Source organism: Pogona vitticeps, chromosome 2 (genome assembly GCF_051106095.1).
Source record: "Pogona vitticeps strain Pit_001003342236 chromosome 2, PviZW2.1, whole genome shotgun sequence".
In the NCBI taxonomy this organism is placed as follows: domain Eukaryota; kingdom Metazoa; phylum Chordata; class Lepidosauria; order Squamata; family Agamidae; genus Pogona; species Pogona vitticeps.
In genome coordinates, this window is record NC_135784.1 from 147,944,429 (window position 1) to 147,966,618 (window position 22,190).

The 22,190-nt window shown below is 37.2% G+C and overlaps 1 protein-coding gene across 3 annotated transcripts in view; it reads left to right on the forward strand.

Annotated features, from left to right (window-relative positions):
- The window catches only part of ABCA5 (ATP binding cassette subfamily A member 5), a 96,830-nt gene that overhangs the window by 27,862 nt on the left and 46,778 nt on the right, over positions 1-22,190 (forward strand). For all 3 annotated transcript variants that reach the window (XM_020791286.3, XM_020791284.3, XM_072990772.2), the window contains exons 7-14: positions 3,345-3,486; positions 4,666-4,854; positions 7,551-7,698; positions 10,543-10,711; positions 12,989-13,047; positions 13,499-13,609; positions 14,628-14,803; positions 15,438-15,557. In XM_020791286.3, coding sequence (XP_020646945.3) covers positions 3,345-3,486; positions 4,666-4,854; positions 7,551-7,698; positions 10,543-10,711; positions 12,989-13,047; positions 13,499-13,609; positions 14,628-14,803; positions 15,438-15,557 — 1,114 coding nt within the window. The remainder of the gene's footprint in view (positions 1-3,344; positions 3,487-4,665; positions 4,855-7,550; positions 7,699-10,542; positions 10,712-12,988; positions 13,048-13,498; positions 13,610-14,627; positions 14,804-15,437; positions 15,558-22,190) is intronic.

Sequence of the window (22,190 nt, forward strand, 5' to 3'; positions counted from 1 at the left end):
TAAATAAATAAATAAATAAATAAATAAATAAATAAATAAATAAATAAATAAATAAATAAATAAATAAATAAATAAATAAATAAATAAATATTCTTGGTAACCTTTTGAGTGAATTTGTCATAACAAATAATAAAACTTTTTAAAGGCTCAAGGAGGCATTAACAAGTCATCAGTTTCCTTTTTTGTTCAAGCAGTAATGTTCCTTGCTATAGAAACTCTGGCTGGGAGAGTTTCCTCAGCAAATGGATGTGCTGTGCCCTGATTAATATCTCCTAAATAAGTCATGAGCAGAATCCAGTTCTTGGGGCAAGAATCTGGGATGTAAGAAGAGGATTGAGTCTCTTACTCCTCCCCTCATCATACATACAGAGTTGACACGTCTATATTGCCCATTGCAAATCTGTGTAAATTAAGTAGCTTTAAGGAGCGACTTAATTCCTTGGTCTTAACATACAGCATGAGTCTGCATCTTTAACTGACCTTGTGCACAAGTTGTTACCGTACTTTGAAAAGGAAAAAAAAAGTCCAGCCCTCCCTATGCTGCCCATAGGGTCAAACTATTATTGTTTATTCTGAAAAAAAATGTACCAGATGCTAGAGTTTCAGTCTAATGAGGAATAAAAATCTTAAAGGGAAAGTAACTGCTGATTTGGTGCCAACTGATGAAGAAGAATGACCCCTGAAGCCAATGCCTCAAAGTTATCTCCTTTAGCTACTCTCACATTATGGGCCATAACCTTTCAAAGTACAGGAAGGCAATCCAAGAAGAGTCTGCAATAAAATTGAGAGGTCCAGCCACATGGGATTGACACATGAGCAGACACACAAGCAGATTCAGAAGTGCACTTCTCTATTCTCTGGCAGCTGCTTCCATGATTGTGCTTATCTTCATGATAATATGCCTTTTGATGTTCTATGTGAAGAAAGGAAAAAGATTAGCCAAGATATTTCAGATAGCTTGCTAAAGTTGGGGAGATGGCAAACTAACACATTATTTGGCTGACTACAGTTTGAAGCTTCTGGATATTCAGATCAGCCTCCAGAGACATACATGGTTAAAGATTACGTCACAGGCAAGGAACTATTTGGTTTCAGATATTCTCTTATGAGATAAGCCAGTCTCCCAGTTGGAAAAGGGTTTAGGTGTCTGAAAAAGTGGATTGTAATCCTTGAAAGGTCACACTGAAATAAGTTTGTTAGTCTTAAAATGCTACAGCACTTTTGTTTTTTCTGAAACAGATTGACGTAGCTGCTTCACTGAAAACTCACACTTGGAGTTTCTAGCAAACTTCCCAGGACTTTACAGTCACCAGATAGACTTCTTAGGCCAGATTAGACTTGATAGGAACCAGTTCCCCTTCCCAGGACATGATTACATAGGAAGACTTCCTATGTGATGGGGAAGGCCAATTTCATTTGTAGAATTATCTATATACCAACCTTGAGCTCTCAAAAAGGCCCCCAAGGCAGTTTTCAGCAATAGAATAGCACTTCTGATAAAGCTGGAGAACCAGTATTAAAATGAAACAGAAATTTCAGCATGAGATAAATTTTATCATATGGATTTTCTACTGGGTTTTCTCTATTCTGAGTTAGGAGTGCAGTATTGAGTTTCATATGCTTCCACAAGGTCAGTGCTTATGGATTGATACTGACTATGCACAATCACAAATTTAGAATAAGAAAGACATTCTGTCTTTTACCAAAGAATGTAACCATCAATATTAGATGGCTTTTCTGTTTCTCACCTTCCACCCATTTACCTTTGAACTAGCAGATGGCCATGCCTAGGAATGTTGCCAGAACACAAAGTGAAGATATTGAAATATAAAGCCAGCAGAGAGCCGGAGATTGAAGGCCATATATTTAGGCCCAGGAAGGCAACATAAACATATCAGTAGATAAGGAAGATGGAATATGAATTCCTCCAGATACTGTGGCACATCCCCAAGGAAGGTCAAAAGGGGAGTTTGGGTACCTTACATATATCTATAAGGGACTCATATTTTTGTAACCTTTGCATTAGTATCCAATTATGTCTAGGATCCAAAATTTAGGAAAATGTTAGCCAATGATATTATAGAACTTTATGGCTCTTTCTTTGTTATGTTATAAAGTACTTGTACACTGTATTTTTGGGGTTTTCTCTGCCTTTAAGAGAAGTCCCAGCTGACTTTTTATCAATTATTCAATAAAATTAGACTTTGGTTCAGCTAGTCACGTCTTGCCTGATTCCTTGACGGAGACCAAAAACAGGGAACGGGCTTTGGTCCACAACAGGAGCATCCATTTTATTCTGTGTACATTGCCTGGCACATACAATTACTTGCAAAAGGAAGTCATTCTATCAAATCAAGATCTTTATAGTTTTAACTCCTACTATTTCGTACAGAAGTACAAACCTAAGTTAACACTCCATTATATAAACATTTTTATCCATTTATCCATATGGTCTTTTGCTACTCCAGCTCCCCAGCAGTTCTACCTAATTTGCTTCATTGAACTCTAAGATGCTTGTTTTTGTGTAGATACAAAGCCACAATACCTGTAATTCCTGTGCTCTGCCAGTGGAAACACTTGCTGTGATCATTGACATTTGCCTTTTGGACTCGAGCAGCATTGAGAACCTTTAAGACATTCTTTGGTGTAGTAGCCATTTTTCCATATTGAGGAGTTGTTCCTCATCTTTCCCTGTAGAGACACTGGCTCTTCTTTGGGAAACTCCCAACAAATCTGCAGGCCATCTTTGACTTTCTGGATTTCCTTGTTTTGGCACAATCATAGGCAAAGTATAGCTAATACAGCACATTCAGTTCATAGCTTGTGTTCTAATCATCATTTACCTTTTTCTCTTGTGATCAATCATACTTTAGAAAATCTATATGTTCAAAGGATTGTTGTGTTCTGTTTTCACAGAATTGGATAATTATTTATATGTTTTGGTACACTAATTTATGATTCACCCAGTTGCATACCTGCATCGGGGCAGTGAAGAAGAAATAAAGCTTGCTTAAATGTAATTTGTGTTCTTCATGTGGTCATCTGTGCAGTGTCACAACCCAACATCCTTCTCCTTTGCTTTTGTCCCATTGCAAAGGGGGAGTTTTCTGGGAAGGTAGTCACCCTCAGAACATGCTCAAAGAGATTTGCCTCATTATTCAAGGAGAGAGCCAAGAGCATCAGTTCTTTGACTAAAGCTGTAAAATGATCAAAACAATCTTCTTAGGTGAAAGACCTAAGATTGCACAGTTGCTCATTCAAAGAACTACCATTAAATAATCTGTCTTTAATTGTACAGATGACATTGAATGCATGACTCTTCATTGTGTTTTTCCTTTTTCTAGGCTTTCTTGGGTCCTACTGTATACCAGTCTGATATTTGTCATGTCCCTTCTCATGTCGATCATTGCAACATTCTCTTGGCTGTTTCCCAAAAGTAGCAGCTTTGTGATATTTCTTCTTTTTTTCCTATATGGAATATCCTCCGTAAGTGTGTATGTATGTGCTCATTGTCAGTATACTGTGAGTACTGAGAGTATTGTGTTGTAGAAATACTTAAGTACTGATAATTTATGATATATTTTCCTCTGCACTAAATGTTACTAGACACCCTAACCCATCGCATAAGCGGTCTAAAATGCATCTGCTTATATATTTTGGTGGACATTATTTATCATTTTATGTTGAATGCATTGAAATGGCTACTAATAACACAAATGTTCCCTTTCCACCAATGTAAAATTTAACTGCTCTAATCACAGCCTTCCTTTGTCAAATTGAAAAACTTTATAAAGTATTATTCTTAAATGCCCAGTAGTAACATTGCAGGTCATCTTAGCATAATTACCGCTGTTTTTAGTGGACTAAGATGATATTGATATGTATGTGGTGATTAACTGTTTGTTGCCTTGTGAAAGTAATGTTCCAGATATTCTGATTACACAATAATAATAGATACAAATGATTGGTACTCAAATCTTAATTAGTTTTTGATTAGGTTTTATAATCTTTATATTTTTGCCCATATTTTGTGATCTTTGTACAACTATGAAAATGACATTGTGATCTGAAATGACATTATGTCTGACCAGTTTAAATTACGTATTTCTCAGTCCAGAATCATATTTGCAAGGTGTTATTTTTGAAAAGAAACACTGTTTTTCACTATTGGTTGATCATTTTTTAAAAAATCATATAATAAGAATATAAGGCTATATCCAGTGTTGTGCCTTCACTTGTGCAAGAATGAAACCCAGTGTAAGTAATAGAGGGAGCCTCCGTGCCACAAACCCTGAGGCACTCCAAAGACATTTTCTGGTGAGCTGAAAAACCTTCCAGAACATATTTACTCCAGTCAGAGACCCCCCACAAATCTCAATAGTTCTAAAAGCATCAAGTTGGATTTAGGCCATAATACTCTATTGTTTTTTATTTTTACTCAGATATAATAACCAAAATGAGACAATAAACATTATATTTTAAGACAATTCTCTTAAGAAAAAGCACTTAATTTGATAAAGCAGTTGATTTTCTGCATCAGTTATATTTATATTGCCTATTATAGGTATTGAACAAATAATTGTTGAAACAACAACAACAAATCATTAACATGAAAAAAGTGATTTTAAGTGTCTCTATTAAAATAATTGTTCCATTTCTGTTCAGGTTTTATTTGCATTTATGTTGACTCCACTTTTCAAAAGATCAAAACATGTTGGTACAGTCGAATTTCTGTCAACCTTGGCTTTCGGTTTTGTGGGCCTGACAATTGTCCTGCTGGAGGATTTTCCAAAGTCCTTTGTGTGGTTCCTGAGCCCTCTATGTCAGTGCACGTTTTTGGTTGGTGTTGCACAGGTTAGTAAAGCATTTTATTTAGCTGCTAGCATGCTATATTAGACATGAAACCAACAATGCTACTATTGGCACACAGGATATAGTGGGTGTTGAAAGGTTTTCTAAGTTTTTGGCTTTGGTTACAACATTATGACTGGTGCATGTTTGTCAGATTCCACAGAGGAGTATCTGAATGACTTTACATTCTTATTACAGACTCCCTGTGAGATTAGTGTTTTATACACATCTGACAAGGAATTTAATTGTGGTCACAAGATTTTATACTTTGTTTTATATTCATTCAGTTCTTCCTCCCTGGGTACCCTTAAGAATTTTGACTTAAAAATTCAAAAACAAATCATTTTCTTCTTTAAAATATTTATTTAGAAAACAAGTAATCATGTGAATAAAAGACCGAACATGTAAAATATCTTGGAGTCTATAAAGCTAAATGAGTATACAGTGGTGCCTCACTTAACGATTACCTCGTGAAACGAAGAAACCGCTTGATGATGAAGTTTTTGCAATTGCAAAACGATGTTTTAATGGTAAAAATTCGCTTAACGATTATCGGTTCCCTGCTTCGGGAAACGACAATTTTGAAACAGCTGATCGGGAGCTCTAAAATGGCCGCCCACTGTGCAAAATGGCTCCCCGCTGTGTTTTCAGGATGGATTCCTCGCTTTACAGGCACCGAAAATGGCTGACCTATGGAGGATCTTCGCTGGATGCTGAGGTATTTAGCCCATTGGAACGCATTGAACTGTTTTCAATGCATTTCAATGGGCTTTTTCATTTCGCTTGATGGGGATTTTGCTTAACAGCAATTTCAACAGAACGAATTATCCTCTTCAAGCGAGGCACCACTATATATTGCAAAATTCACAGTCATGTAATACAAAAACGTTCTAGTTCGTATATGTAGATAGCATTTTTAATTTATAAAAAAGTAGGATTTACTAAAAGTGTGAACTTCTATTCAAGTGGTATAGAACTTACGTTTAGTACTTCATAAGATACAGTATTAAGACTATTTTCTTAGTAAAAAGGCTATTTTCTTAATAAAATAATACATAAACTCTCGTACAAGTCACTTAAAAATCTCTATTCCAGTACATATTATTTGTAAAAACAAAGCTGAGCATGGCATAAACTATAATAAATAAGTCAAATAACATTTCATAATTTTCACTCACGTCAAACAGATTCTCCCCCTTCTTTGAGAAAAGGTTTGTGTATCCTTTGAGATGTCCCCTAAACATGGTAGAAATCTTTGTTTACTGTATTTATCTCTTGATGTTCTACATAGTCAAAACAATATGTTATGGGACTCTAACTTTTCCATGGGTCTGAAATGTCAACATGCACTAATCTCTATCTAAGCAATGTATTGAACCAAATTTTTTCTCTTTTAATTTTTTTTTAAATTAATAAAAGAAAGATTACAAGTAACAAAATTAAAACTAAAATACAAACTCAATAGTGACTACAAGCAATACACATTGAACTTTTCCCACCCGTGCCACTTTCACCCTTGGGATTAGGTGACCAATAATATCAGTTTATAACTCTTTTCACCCCACATAGGCATCCTTCAGTCTCGAGAGACTATGGTAACATGCTCTGAATCGAGGAGTGTCCTCTCCAGAGCATGAAGCCCGGGTAAGGTAATATGGAGGATAGGCTGTTACCCAAGCAGCAGATCCCCCCTCTCCACATTGCTGAAATGGTCCAATGGAAAGGCAAGAGCCAATACGACTGGTTCCAGCAATGTCGCAGGATTTGGCAGAACGACACATGCTGCCTTCGGGACTCCAGCTCCGGATTTTGCCTCGAGGTTAACTCCTGAAGCCTTTTCCATGAATGGATATAGCCACAAGGCAGTGGAGGTTTGAAATCGGAGTTTTCCTTCTCCTAGATGGGCTGCCTTCCATGGCTGACGAGCCCCACCAACCCATACCTCTCTAAAAATACATTGATTCTTTTGCTGGCATATAGCCTTTCCACTTCAAAAAGACATACTCCAAGTATAAATTCCATACATTTTTGAAATCATTAGACTTTACTATTACTCTTCTTATTTTCATTTCAAATGTTAATTTATCATTAATTGCTAAGCTCCACATTTCTTTATGAACCAGATATTTTCCTATGCCAGGCAGGCTGTGTAGCAGCCCCCTCCATTTGAGTACATCTAGATGATGCAATCTACTGATATTATATTCAGACAGTACAATACATTTTGAATGTCCATTACATGCTTTTTACATTTTCAGTGTTATAAAATGTACTCCATTTGAATGTCTTATTTTTCCCTTGCATAAATTTTTTATTAAAATTCATAATTGACACATCTCTCTTCAGCCAGCAAAAGACGATGGTCTTGGTGTGCCCAGTCCTCGCATTCCAGCAATGTCACCCATCAAGCTATTGCCTAGTAATGCAGAAATACCAGAGTCTGTCTTCTTTGGAGGCAGTGCCAGGGAAGGACAATAAAAGGATGTAGCATGGGGAAAGAAATGGGGGAGGAGGAATGGGAACGAGGAAAAAAGGCTGCAAAGAGTTCAACAAAATGTATTGCTATCATATAGCCATCATGTGACAAGTTTTATTGATTTGATATGGTAAAATTTTGTTGATTTTGATTTGGTGTTAGCTATTTTTTTCCTAAATTCTGCTTTTGATAAAGTAAGGCATAAGTTTCTGTATTTTTTCAGGTTATGCACCTAGAAGATTACGAAGAAGGAACGTCTTTCTCAAACTTAACCCATGGTCCTTATCCATTAGTTATTTCCCTCTTGCTACTGGCCCTTGACAGTATGCTGTATCTGCTCCTGGCAGTATATCTAGATCAAGTTGTTCCAGGTATGCTTGAGTTTCTGTAAAGAAAAATATTCAGGAAGTTAATGTCAAATTCAGTGAGATATTCAGGTACAAACTTAGCATAAAGTCAGAAACATAATACAAGACAAAATTCTAATGGTTTAAATGCCTTCTTACATGGAAGAGTCCCCATTCTAATAATGAAGTGGTCAAATTGCACCAAAGCATGGGTATTATTGTTCCATAATACCTGTAAATTAAAGGTAAATATTTAAAGTGTTAAAGAAATTCATCCAAGTATAATAGTATCAGACTGTAAACTACAATTAACTCTTTAAAATTTGCTCATTTGGTTCTCTCACAAAATCTTGAAAAGCTAGTACAGGACATGTCAGGCACCAAAAACATTTGATATAATCCTCATCACCCAGATGGGCATGGTAATCCATCAAACAAAGTCAGTGAGTTACCACCTGTATTGGGAAAGACAGGGATATGATGCACTCCATAGAATGATACTACATATATGTGGTGACAAAGCCTTTGGCCAGAATTGTGATGCTGATTTATGCTTGTGCATGTCTAGGAACTCAACTAGCAGCTTGTTAATGAGAGACCATTTGCCACCATGACTTACATAATTTCACTCACGCAGGTGTAAATCAGCAGTTGGATTCTGGCCACTGAAATGTTTGAGACCACAAATTTATATATGTTTATATCTGTCACCCATTCTCTCTCAATTGAACCTGTTTGTTTTAAAAGTGTCAATTGTTATGTTTTAAATAACATTTTACACAAGATTGACAGAACATTTTGTGAACATGTCTTATGCTTATACACAGATTCAGATTTCCCTGCTTGGTTCTAGCTTCTTAGTAAACTAGTTTGCCATTTTATTTATTCAATTTATATGCCACCCAAACTACCTCTGGGTAGTTTGGGCGGCATATAAATTGAATAAATAAATAAATAAATAAATAGTCATTTGCCTGCTGAGACTGTAGAATTAAAGGAAAGAGCATTTGAGTATGTAAAGGATAAGGGGAGAGGAGATGTTTAGGTGTAAGGCTGGTTGCCATAATGTCAAAATATTTTGCAATGTGAAGCCGCCTACTGGGAAATCATGAGTACACTGAAAACTTGTGAACAAATTTTCCAGTGCTTTATTGTTTTGTATGATTATAAAACTGTTAGCTAATACAATAAGAAATGATGAGTTAATTAAAAGATTAGGTAAAAATGATACAATTAATTATTTTATTTGCTGATGATTCACTATTAACGATCAAAACCCATTAGAAAGTATGGATAGAATTAAAAATCATTTAGAAAAAATTGGAGAAATAACAGGGTTAACTATTAATTGGCAAAACCACAAGTAATGATGTTTAACTGCAATAAATATGAACAAGAAAAGTTTGTAAATAAATATGATATTAAAATGTGCAACTATATTAAATATTTAGGTATAAATATAGTTAAGGTAAAGGTAAAGGTTCCCCTTGACAATTTTTGTCCAGTCGTGTTCGAATCTAGGGGGTGGTGCTCATCCCCGTTTCCAAGCCATGGAGCCAGCGTTTTGTCCGAAGACAATATTCCGTGGTCACATGGCCAGTGCGACTTAGACACAGAACGCTGTTACCTTCACACCGAAGTGGTCCCTATTTATCTACTTGCATTTGCATGCTTTCGAACCGCTAGGTTGGCGGGAGCTGGGAGAAGCGACGGGAGCTCACTCCGTCACGTGGATTCGATCTTACGACTACTTGGTCTTCTGACCCTGCAGCACAGGCTTCTGCGGTTTAGCCCGCAGCGCCACTACGTCCCTTATAAATATAGTTAATGTGACTCAAAAATTAAAGGAGCAAAATTTGAATAAATTAAAAAGCAAAATTAAAGATAAAATGCAGGAGTATTCTAAATTGGAACTATTGTGATTTGGGAGAATCACTATGGTCAAAATGAAAATATTACCAAAAATAACTTTTTTATTTTGGATGCTCCCAATACACTTAGAAGAAGAAGATTGTAAGTATTGGCAGGGACTAATTAATGAATTTTGTAATCAAGGTAAAAATTTGTAATCAAGGTAAAAATCAAGAATAAATAAAAGATATTGGTACAAGGCTAAAAAAATGGAGGTTTAGGTATTCCTAAAATAAAAAAATTATTATATAGTGAATCAACTAAGATTTATTGGAGATATATATAATGAAGGAAGATTAATTTTGTGGGATATGGAATCCTCAGAAATAAATAGGATTATTGAAAAATATTTGTTTAATGTCGTAAAAAGAAAATAAATCAGGTGAACAACCCCTTTTTAAGAAACATGTTAAATGTTTGGAGCAGATATAAAAAGAAGTTCTGCCCCTTTATTTCACCACTAAAATTAGTACTGATAATTAAGGACATATTGGCTGGAATCCTGTTGGCACAGTTCTGTGCACATAAGGCCTTTGGGGGCTTCAGAACAAGAGAGGGGTGAGGCTTCAGTATCGGAAAATCACAGCCAGCAGTTCCAGTCCCAGCAGCTGGAGATGTGGTAGTGATTTTCAGACATGAAAGGCTTCCACTTCAGTGTCCAATAAGGCATCTCTAGGATGAAAAGAATCCATATAAAGAGAAGGAAAGACTTACTGGAAAAGATAATGCTAGGAAAAATGGAAGACTGTAGGAAAAGAGAATGTTCTAACATGAGATGGATTGAGTCAATAAAGAAAGCAATAGCTTTAACGTTTGCATGACCTGTCTGTGATAGAACTTTGTGAAGCTTCTTAATTCATAGGGTTGCTATAAATCAGAATCGGCTTCATGAACAATGTATACTGTGTTTCATATATTTCATGTATTTATACATTTTCCCACTCTTTTATTGCCCAGGAGAATACGGTTTGCGACGAAGTGTTTTCTTCTTTCTGAAGCCGTCATTTTGGTCCAAGCGAACAAGAAATTATAAGGAACTGTATGAGAGCAATATTAATGGGAACTTAGATTTCAATGAAATCGTTGAACCAGTGTCTTCTGAATTTCAGGGAAAGGAAGCTATCAGGTATAATACTGTTGCTTAATCTCAGTTGCTTATACTGTATTAGTTTAGTTATGCAGTATGTTCAAGTTTTAAGAATTAGCTATTAACATACATACAATAACTGTGAGTAATATCTGCATCTTCAAGTAATACAGTGTGAGGGAAATAATGGTCTTTATTCATATCAGAGCATTGCACAATTTAAAATTATGGACATACAGTGGTGCCTCGCATAGCGAGGTTAATCCATTCCGGATTAACCTTCGCTATGCTGAAGCATCGTTGAACGGGGCAGGGATTTCCATTGGAACGCATTAAACATGGTTTAATGCGTTCCAAATGGGCCAAATACTCACCGTTCAGCGAAGCTTCATAATGACCGGCAGCCATTTTCGCGCCCTCGCCTCGCTTAACGAGCGCGCAAAAATGCTGCGTGTGGCCATTTTGGGCCATTTCCGGGCTTCCGGCGGCCATTTTGGCCGCCGAACAGCTGATCGTCGGGCTTCGTTTTGCGAAGATCGGTAAGCGAAACGCTTACCGGTCTTCGCAAAGCGAATTTAGCCCTATTTAAAAAACGTTAAGCGATCGCTATGCGATTTTGTCGTTATGCGGTGCGCTCGTTAAGCGAGGCACCACTGTATATGAAAGATAGGTAGAATTAAAAACAAATTAAAATGTTAAGATAATTAGACTTTTTTTGACCAGAAGTGGGCTACTTGAATAGAATTATACAGCCATGTGCAAGATCTTCTTTTGTACATATGGTGATGCATAAATTGCATGCACATAAGTGCCACATCAGTTGAATTTCTCCACAATTTTTCTTTTTCACAGAAAAATTGATTGGGAAGTATTGTGTCATGATTTTCATGTGTAAATATAACAGTCGTTCTGTGAAACCATGATTTTTATCATAATGATAAGAAGCAAAGAAAAAATAACAACATTGGGAAAAGATCTTAACATTAAAAGTTTCCCTAAAACATTATTTTTGATCCAGCCAGGCAGTGTAATGCAAACTCTAAAGATATGATAGTTGTAGTAGGTTTGAAATAAGCATAAGCATCACACTGGCAGAACTGCTCACATGGTTGCACAACCTCCTTGCATTGGCTGATCTCAGACCTACTTGCACGCAGAATATGTGGGCTTACATCAGCTGCAGAAGAGCCAAAAAAGAAGCAAATAAAGGGAGATGCAGAGAAATAACTGAATTACACAAAATCTAAACCCCACTCAGCACAGACTCATGGCCACAGACTCAGCACAAAGCTAGTCTGCCATCAAGACAGTAAGTGCCAGCATCCCTAGACTGGGAATGTAGATTCAGCACAGTCTCAGCTGGTTTAGTGTCCTCAGCCAGCCCTTAGCTGTCTTACTGTATCTAGTTCAGATTGTGCTCTTAATAATGTTTAAAGTAGATCCTTTGAAATCAATGGAACTTAAGTAAGTTATGGCTGATGTAAATCACAACAATTTCAGTGTCTCTTCTCTAGGTTCAAGTTAAGTCTGGATTCATCTCACTGTAAACAACTGTTAAAAAGTGATTGAAAGATACATGCATGTATGGTATGGTATAGTGCATATCTGTTGCATGTGTTAAGCATTGATTTGCTGCAATTAGGAAGACTACTGGTATCAGGGTCTCTTGGATAGTAACTTTGCTCAAGGGGGAAGCAGCAAATAAAATACAGCTACCTTAATTTGCTGAAAAGAAATTATTTTCAAATGCAAGGTAGTGTGATTTGCAGTCAAGGCAATAAACGTGTTTTGCTAAGGGTGCTGAAAGTACTAGTAATATATATTAACATTTATATGAAGTAGTTTAGTGCATCTGGTGCATATTCTTTCCAACACACATGCAGTGCCATTTAGCCAGATTTTATGTAATGTGACAGACAGGAAAACAAAAATAAAGTGGTCTATGTTATTTGCACATATATTATTTAATACTAGTGTTTCAATATATTCTGTAACATAGTCTCTTTCTGCATAAGCAACTGCATGTGTTTCTTAGAACATTTCATGTGTAATCTGAATATGGAAGAAATTGTGGTAAAGTTACATGTTCAAGAAAATATTTGTACTTTCTTTCTGGGCAAGACGTTAAAAATTTGACCTGTCCTTCATTTTTCCAGATAAAAGTGCTACTTTGAATTCATTGTTAACCAAAACATTGTTATCGGTGCTGATACAAATATGTGATTATTGCATATTGTTTTCTAATTTCTTACTAGGGAAATTCTATCAGAGTTCTGCATCACTTTTAAAAAATAAAATTAGCTTGTCTTCTTTCAGAATCAACTGTGTCCAGAAATCTTTTGTTAAAAAAGGTGAAACTGTGGAGGCTCTGAAAAGTAAGAATTTTTAGGTTTTCAACTATCTGCCACAAGTGGGAGTTATTAAATTTCAGATGATGCCTGTTCTTTGCATTAATTTCTGACAGTGGGAACAATGGCATAGCATGTGGACAGGTTTCTTTAACTCTTAATGATGTATTTTTAACTCATTTTAGTGTTTAGTAGTATGAAGTATTATGTGTTACACTGTGTGGTGTTCATTCCTTAAGAATGAGAGGGAGTGTCTGAATATGTGATAATAACGCTTATATCAAAGGGTTAGTTTGTGTTACTCTATTGTAACAAAAACATGAAATGTTTGCATGACACATTGAGATAAACAGTTTTATTGTAACAGCTTTCATAATTGTGGACTATAGTACTACATTTGTTAGTCTTTATGGTGCCACAAGATTCCTTGTTGCAATGTTTTCTCATGTTCCCCACTATTGCTTAATTCCTTTATTAGGTTTAACATTTGACATATATGAGGGTCAGATCACAGCATTACTTGGACACAGTGGAACAGGGAAAACAACATTAATGAACATTCTTTGTGGATTGTGCCCCCCTTCTGATGGTATGTATTTGTCAAACTGTATCCAGTCCATCGGATCTCTGAGGAAGAGAAGAAAAAGGAATCAGAAGAGTCTATTGTCCTTTGTTTTCTTTTGAAAAGTTTTACTGAATTTCTTGATTCTCCATTCAGTTGCATGGATCTGGTCAAGCCCTAAGTGCAACCATAAAGCCTTCCCACTTTCGATACCAACATCAATCATACATTTGGAAACATGTATGTTTAGGTGTTTTTGCTGAGGTGGAGCTTATTCCTCCAGATCTACTCCTTAGTTACTGTATTTTTTAATTTAATTTAATTTATATACTTCCCAATTAGTGTAAGCACTACTAGCAGTTTACTCAAAATCAAAACGTACAATATCTCACAATAACAAAAATACATTAAAAACAGTATTGAATACAATGGGCAATAATTCTAATCATAAAAAAGAATAACCATATAAAAATGTAGAATTAATTTTAAAAGTTGCTATTGACAGCATCCACATTTTCTTTGCATACATTTCCAGACTGCCTTTCTGCCCTTGTGCACAACTGCATAGTAGGAAATTACTGGCCACAAAGCATTGTTTTCCCAACTGGAGTAGATCCATTGATCCAGTTGAAGTTACACAAGCATTGACTTACTATTCAGCCATTGATTCACTGACTAAATTCGAGTTGATACCAGCAGTAGGATACTGATCCCTATTTAACAATTCTGTTTGATTCTGTAGTTCATCTTGGTTTCTAGATGGACATGTTCTGTCCTTCCTGCAAATTAGGGAAATACCAGTGTAGTAGATATCAATTTTGGAAATGCCATTCTGGTTTTTTGTTTTTTGTTTATTTCTATGTTCTGACAATTAGGAACCCCAAAATAGGAGAATTTCCTGAGAATTTTTGTTGCCACTTCTAGGCAGCTGGTCATCAGATCTGAATGATCATATTATATTGACAATTCTGTCAATGGGCTAGATTGTTTTTCATTTAGTACCCCCTTTTAACTGCCTCAGTAGTAATCCTTTCTTTTCCATTAGGATTTGCATCAATATATGGATATAAAGTTTCTGAAATTGATGAAATGCTAGATGCAAGAAAGATAACTGGAGTTTGTCAGCAGTTAGACATCTATTTTGATGTGTTAACAGTGGAAGAAAACTTATCCATAGTTGCCTCAATTAAAGGCATACCTCCCAATGATATGATACAAGAGGTGAGTAATTTTGACAAAAATTATATACTCTGTGTGTATATTATTTTGATTTAAGGCTGTGATATTACTGTGAAAGTTTTTTAAGTGAAACCTTTATGGCTGTTAAAGCTATGGAAATTATGGTCCTATAACATTCTATTTTATTTTACTACTCATTATAAAACAGACACTTGTCATACATAAACTCTCTAGAGTAGAGTTGGAAGAGAGGAGTGGAATGATATAGGTTGTGCAGATCAATTTATCCTGAGTTTTGCTTCCAGAAGCACCCAGCCTCTAAACTCATATTTTATTTTACTCATACTTAAAAGGAAGCAGAATAATCTAATATAAAAGGACTTTTTTTAAAAAAAAAAGAACATGAAATGTACATAGAATGCATGTGTACCAACAACATACTTGCTTTTAAAAACTTCCACCTCAAATCTTCTGACTATTTGTTTGCAGTTATGAGTATGGGTCAAAGGTTAAAGAGCAGTTTTGAAGTTCTAGGTCATGGCCGTAAATATTACCATAAAATATATAATTATTTTCAGTCATCCTAAGCATTGAAGGTATAGCATGGTAAACATGTTGATTGATACATAACATGCTTCAATTATCACTAACTAACAAATATGTTTGATTTTCTAAGGTCCAGAAAGTATTACTAGATTTGGATATGCAGCCAATTAAAGATAACCAAGCAAAAAAACTAAGTGGAGGACAGAAAAGAAAACTGTCTATTGGAATTGCAATTCTTGGAGATCCAAAGGTAAACAGCAATTGATTGTTATCATAATTATTTGCCATTTTCATATAAATTCCTTCCAGCTGTGTTCATGCTACCACAAAACCATCAGATAGTCATGTGTTACTTCATGCATTGCAACAAAACAACCAAATAGTCTTGTTTTACAAGAATGAAGAATGTCAAATAGAGCAATATAACCTGAAAAGAGAATTGCAACTATGCAGGATCAGAATTACAGAGACACAATCCAAGAGTCTCAATCAGGAGTCTACTATAATATAGGGGTCTTATATTAATTTTTGCTCAAAAAAATCTCATTAGGGCTTATTTTCGGGGGATTTTTTTTAAGAACAATAATCTACATGTGTTCAATTATTATTAATTTATTCCCTTTTCCCCTCCCCTTCTTTAAATGTACCTGGTGCCACTTCCTCCAGGGGTGCCTCCACCGCTCCACCCACTGGCTCGGGTTCCTCCAGTGGTGGTGCCTGGGCTGAGGCTCCCATTGGGGCTGGCGGGCCCTGGGTTTATTTTGCTGGAAACAGTGGCAGCAGTGAAGGGGGAGACATTGGTGTGGAAGGGGGTGGAGTCCGAAGCCGGTGAGCCCAGTTGAGGAAAGGGCGGCAGCTGCTTCAACACCTGGCTCTGCCAGCAGCACCCAGCACCGAAGAGGGAGCCGAACAAGAAGAGTTATGGTAGGAGAAAGAGAGGAGGGGAAAATGAAGGCAGGGTGGGGGGCTGGCTGGCTGGCGGGGGCCAGAGCTCTGAGATTGCCTCCCCCCTTCAACTTTGTGCTTTGTTAGCCTCGCCTGGGCACATTCTGGGGGGAAAGCGCGCATACTGCAGAAGAGCGAGCCCCAAGAGCCGTTGGGAACTAAGGAGCAAGTTCCTGCCGGTGCACAGCTCCTTCCTCCCTGGCTTCCCAGCCGCTATGCGAGCAAGGGAAGTGGGAGAGGAGGGGAAGAAGTTTTAAGTCTCTCTTGAGGGCTTGGGAGTCCCTGGTGGAGGGCAGGGTTTCACTTAACTAGGGCTTATTTTCAGAGCTTATATTACAGTCATCTTGAAAAATCATACTAGAGCTTATTTTCAGGGTAGGGTTTATTTTCGGGGGGAAACGGTATGTACTGTCCAAAATACACAAGTCACACAGTCCTTTGCATTCCATGATATGGGGCATTGACACTAGGTTGAGTTGTATGGCGAAATAAATAATAAATGATCATCCTCAAATCATATGCCAAAAATGCTCCAAGTTACTTGTGGAACACCACAGATGGCTAGATCTGAGGTGCCATAAAATTATACTACATGTGTATTTCTCTGCATTGTTCACAGGCTACTCAGTTCAGTAGTTTCCCTTTAATGTAAGTTTTTTTTTAATGAATCTGTATAGGTAAACAAAGAAAATGTGTCTGCACTTGTATATACAATACATATATTCATGCATTGATAAACAGATTTGCCATTTCACTAATCGGGGTACAATAATGTCACAAGAATTGATGGAATTTGGAATTTTTAACCTTTTTTGTAACATGATTATTTAAATCAAAAGAAAGAAAAGAAGAAAGAGGGGGTATACAAAAGATGGTTGTGCACTTGGCACATACAGTACATTAATATAAGTGGATCATATTCCCAAAAATATTTTGTTTGAAGTTTACGTCAGTAGCAAAAATACTGAAATCTTCTCATGTTGATTTATAGATGTTATATATTCATCTTTCTACCCTTGAAGTGTTAGTCTTGTGGTGATCATAAGCACTTGTAAAATTCAACTGTGCCAACCACCAATTAAGTTCCAAGTTTAGAAAACACAGTTTAAAAATATGTACATTTCTGAAAACATAAAACTTTTTTCTAACACAAGATTAATTCGCTGCACTACCTCAAACCAAAAAGGGCCCAGCACTGGTCAAGTCTACATTGTACATTCAAACAAGCACTATATGTATTACCATATTTTTCTGTGTATAACATGACATTTTTTCCTTAATTAATTAGACAAAAAATTGAGGGTCGTTTTATACACGGAAGGCAGCCACTTTCCCTGCTTTTTGTGAAGCCATGGGGCTTAGCAAAAAGGAAGGTAAGGCTCCCTTTGGGTAAAGCAGCCATGAAAGGGATGCACAATCACACCCCTTTGATCCTGAAGCTGTTTCACGGCTGCTTTATCCACTTCCAAAGCCCCGTGGAGTTCAATTTTTCTAATTTGGGGGTTAGAAACGGGGGTTATCTTATAAACAGAAAGATACGGTACATTACTGAAACAGGCCATTTCCGTGTAAATTAATCATGTCCTGTAGGAATGGGACTCCATGTTTTGTTTTTGGGAATCCACCTCACAGGGTCCCATACCTAGTGTCCAGTATGTTTGAAACACCCATTTTTCTGAACTAAATATGGATTTAGATCTAAAATGATTTTATGTATTGAAGCTAGGATAGATTTCCATTGTTTTATTTGGACTAAACCATCCAAAGTTCTTCCTTCCACTCTGTTCTCATTTCATTCACATTATCTTCAGACACTTTGTTTCAGTTTTTCTGACCAAACAATTATGCTTCCAAAGCAGTAGGGGATGCCATATGGCCCAGGAAAGTGGATCATATGTAGATTACTACTCTGGTAATTGCAACACAGTTCTTGGTCCAGGCCTTTCTGATGGTCTAATGCATGCATCATCCCCTCAGCCTTATTTGTCCCTCATTAAGAAGGTTGTTTTACAACATTCAGATAAGGCTTTTACCATAGATATGTGGTGACAGTTGTTATATACCATTGACCTGTTTCTGATGTACGGCAACCCTCTTTTATACGGCTTTCGAGGAATGTGAGGTTTTCAAGGAGGGGTTTGCCGTTGCCACCCTCAGTGAGTTTCCGTAGCTAAATGGGGATTTAAATCCAGGTCTCCTGATTCCTAGTCTGGTGCTGTATCTGCTACACCACACTGGCTCTTGATTCTAGTGCACATGGGTTAAACTGTATCTAACAAGAAATGATTTGCCAAGCCAGACTGTTCAGTATTTCTAGAGCCAGTTATTATTTTCATTATACCATTTATAGTGGTTTGTTCTTGTTGTTGTTGTTTAAAGGGTAAATACAAAATAGCCACATGTTTTGATTTGTTAAAACTGACCAGGGAAGTTACTTTGGGTTTAGTTCCAGAAACCTACATGGTAGTTCTTGAGCCTTTTTCTGTACCAAACGTGACAAAAAGATAGAGAAGTTAATTCAGAGTATGGATTATGTCTACTTCCTGCTGCTGTGCTGCTAGTTCTATGCCTGAGCGCATTTGAACTATAGGTGGAGAACGGATTTGGGATCGGGATGCACAATAAACTATTCAGTTCACTGAGAGAACTAAGTATTGCATAGGCAGGAGTTTTCAAGATCTTTGCTGGGTAAATTCTGCCCTTTGTATCTTTGTTGAAAAAGGCCAAAATAGCACCTCTGAGGTACTCCCCCCCCCACTGTTGTCATTGTGAAGAGTTTTAGCTATGTCTAATGGTCTCCTTCTACAGGAAGGGTTACAGTAATTGCCACCATCATAAGAATTACCTGAGAAGATATATTCTTTTTTTTTAAAATCCTCTTTAAAATGTTTACACATTTGCACCAATGTCTACATCCTGTTTGAATCCTCCAGGTGTGCAGAAACACCATTGTTGTATGAATCTTGCCATTTTTCACTATCTTAAGAGGTGGGACAAGGCCACTAAATACGGTATCAGACAGCGGAAACAAATTGGTGATCTAGCAGGAATTGTAGGATGCCAGAGAATAAACAATTGGGAAATATTTTTCCAATTATTTAGTAGCATAATGTGGTTGAACTCTTGTGCCATTATCAGAGTTTAAGTATGTGACAAATGATATCAGTTCTCTGGCTGTGTATCTTTGCAGCTAAAAATATAGTTTCCTACTGACCATAGTCTTTTCTGTAACTGTTCAGTACTCTAATGCAGTTAGCTTACAGCAAACATTTGCAGGGAGGTAGCTAACAGAGCTAACTGTTTTTCAGCAAAAAGTACTAACAGGTTTTATTTATTATAATTTGTTTGTCCTAAATACTTTGGTATAATTGTTTTCATAATGGCCTTTAAGATGCTGTAGGAGTTTCTGTGGCCTTCGAGCCTCATCTGCTGAAGTATGGGGCTAAGGAAGCTTCCAGACAGATAACTGTTCTGCCACCTGATGTAGCTGTTAAGATGGAGCAAGGGAGGCTTGCAAAAAGCCTTGCAGTATGAAGTGTTTCTGTTTAGGGTTCCTGTGACACTTCTTTTTTTTTTTAAAAAAAAATTCCCAACATAAAATTTACAACTACGTATAGAAAAAACAGCATCTTATATATGTATACAGTATATATATATCTATACCTAAAAACAACACATTTTATAAAGCTAAGCCTACAAGCAATCTTGTTTACGAAAATATTTCTTCAGCAAGATCTTCTCCATATTATTCATTTACTTTTCTATTTATTACAAAACTTTTGTTTTCCACCATTCATAAAATAAATTCCAGCTTAAATAGTAAATTGATTTTTCTTGTCCTCTCAATCTCTTTGTTAGTCTATCAATTTCTGTACATTTTAATTTTTTTTACAATCATATCGTCCTTTGGCAGATCTCCCTCCTTCTAGACTTGTGCCCATACTAATCTAGCTCAGGGGTCAGGGAACTTTTTTACCTTTTACCTCCCAAAAAATTTATATACGCCGACATTACCCCCTTGATTCGAAAGGAAGGAAATCATACATTATTTGAATTAAAAATATTACTGAATCTACACAGGCTGTGTACCGAACTAGCAGGATGCACCTACTGGGATCTGCCACACGTTAACTAAGCTGCCACCAACCATTCCCTATAAGAAGTCACACAGACCAGGGATGGATTTTTAAACAAATAAAAGAATAAGGTTTATTTAAATACAACACACAGGGAAAATAAAATGATCAGGTGAATAAGATATAGTAACGTGGCTTAGTCTCATTCATACATGCATACAGTTTGGTTCACACAGAACACTTAACTTGAAGCACAGACCCTGAACCTATCAGTTCTGGCTAACCAACAGACACCTGAACCTATCAGGTTGGTACTCTGACACACAGTAGTACCCTGTCTGACACACAGACTCCCACACCAGCTTCTTCTTCCCAGCTGCTGCTTCTTCACATCCCAGCGTCTCCACTTCTCCACACACGCATCACATATATATACAGTACAGCCCCTCCTCCTGATGTCCCGCCTTCCACTCCCCATAGGATGAAACTTTCCCTCCAAACCCATGACAGACAGGTAACATCAGTGCTGTATGTAACACCTCCCCTCTTTATAAGTTGTTTTGTAGGGGGAAAGCTAAGGTGCTTTTTCCCAAAAAACAACCTGGATAAAACACACAAAACAGTTATACATACAATATCATACTTACTTATACTTACATTCTAAGTTAACCATATCAATTAGGCATTTAAACATTTACCATATACATTACATCAATTTACCTTTATTCATACAAACCAAGTTCAAAAAAACAGGTACATTTAACTTTTTGTCATCAATATATATACATAGTCCATGTTTCTTTCGCCGTCTTCATTCTTCAGGTCTTCTTGACAAGGCGTCAGCAACACAGTTCACTGACCCTCTGACCACCTTCACTTCAAAGTCATAGTCCTGTAGGTTTAAAGCCCACCTCATAAGTTTGCTATTGTGGGTTTTCATTGTCTTTAACCATTGCAATGGTGAATGGTCAGTGCACAGAACAAAATGTCTTCCCCAGATGTAAGGCTTGGCCTTCTGGATCGCGTAGACTATGGCCAAACACTCCTTCTCCACGGTTGCCAAATGTCTCTCACCTTTTTGAAGTTTCCTACTCAGGTAGGACACGGGATGCTGGTCACCATTCTCATCCTCCTGGCACAGAACTGCTCCTACCCCGCTGTTAGACGCATCGGTGTAGATGATGAACTCCCGGTCGAAGTCTGGAGCACGCAGCACAGGATAGTTGATTAACGCCTCCTTCAACCTCTGGAACGCCGCCTCACAGTCGCTGGTCCACGGGATGCGGTCATCAGCCTTCTTCCTCGTCAGATCGGTCAGCGGAGCCGCAATCTCGCTAAACCTCGGGATGAACTTTCTGTAGTAGCCCACCAACCCAAGAAATGATTTGACTTTTTTCTTGGTGTTGGGTCTGGGCCAATCACGAACAGCTTCTATTTTGGCCTCCAGGGGTTTTATCACTCCTCCCCCTACCATGTGACCCAAGTATTTTATTTCTGGGCTACCCAGCTGACACTTGCTGGCCTTTACTGTTAGCCCTGCTGCACTTAACCTCTGCAGCACTAACTCCAGGTGTATCAGGTGATCTTCCCAGGTATTACTGAAGATCCCTATGTCGTCAATGTAGGCCACTGTAAAGTCACTGAGCCCTGCCAAGGTCTGGTCCATCAGCCTTTGAAATGTGGCTGGTGCATTTCTGAGACCAAAGCTCAGGACTCGAAACTCATAGAGACCAAAAGGGCTGCAAAAGGCAGTCTTTTCTTGATCCCTGGGATCAATTCTTAATTGCCAATATCCCTTTACCAGGTCCAATGATGAGATGAACCGACAACCCCCTATGGTTTCAATCAGGTTGTCTAGCCTG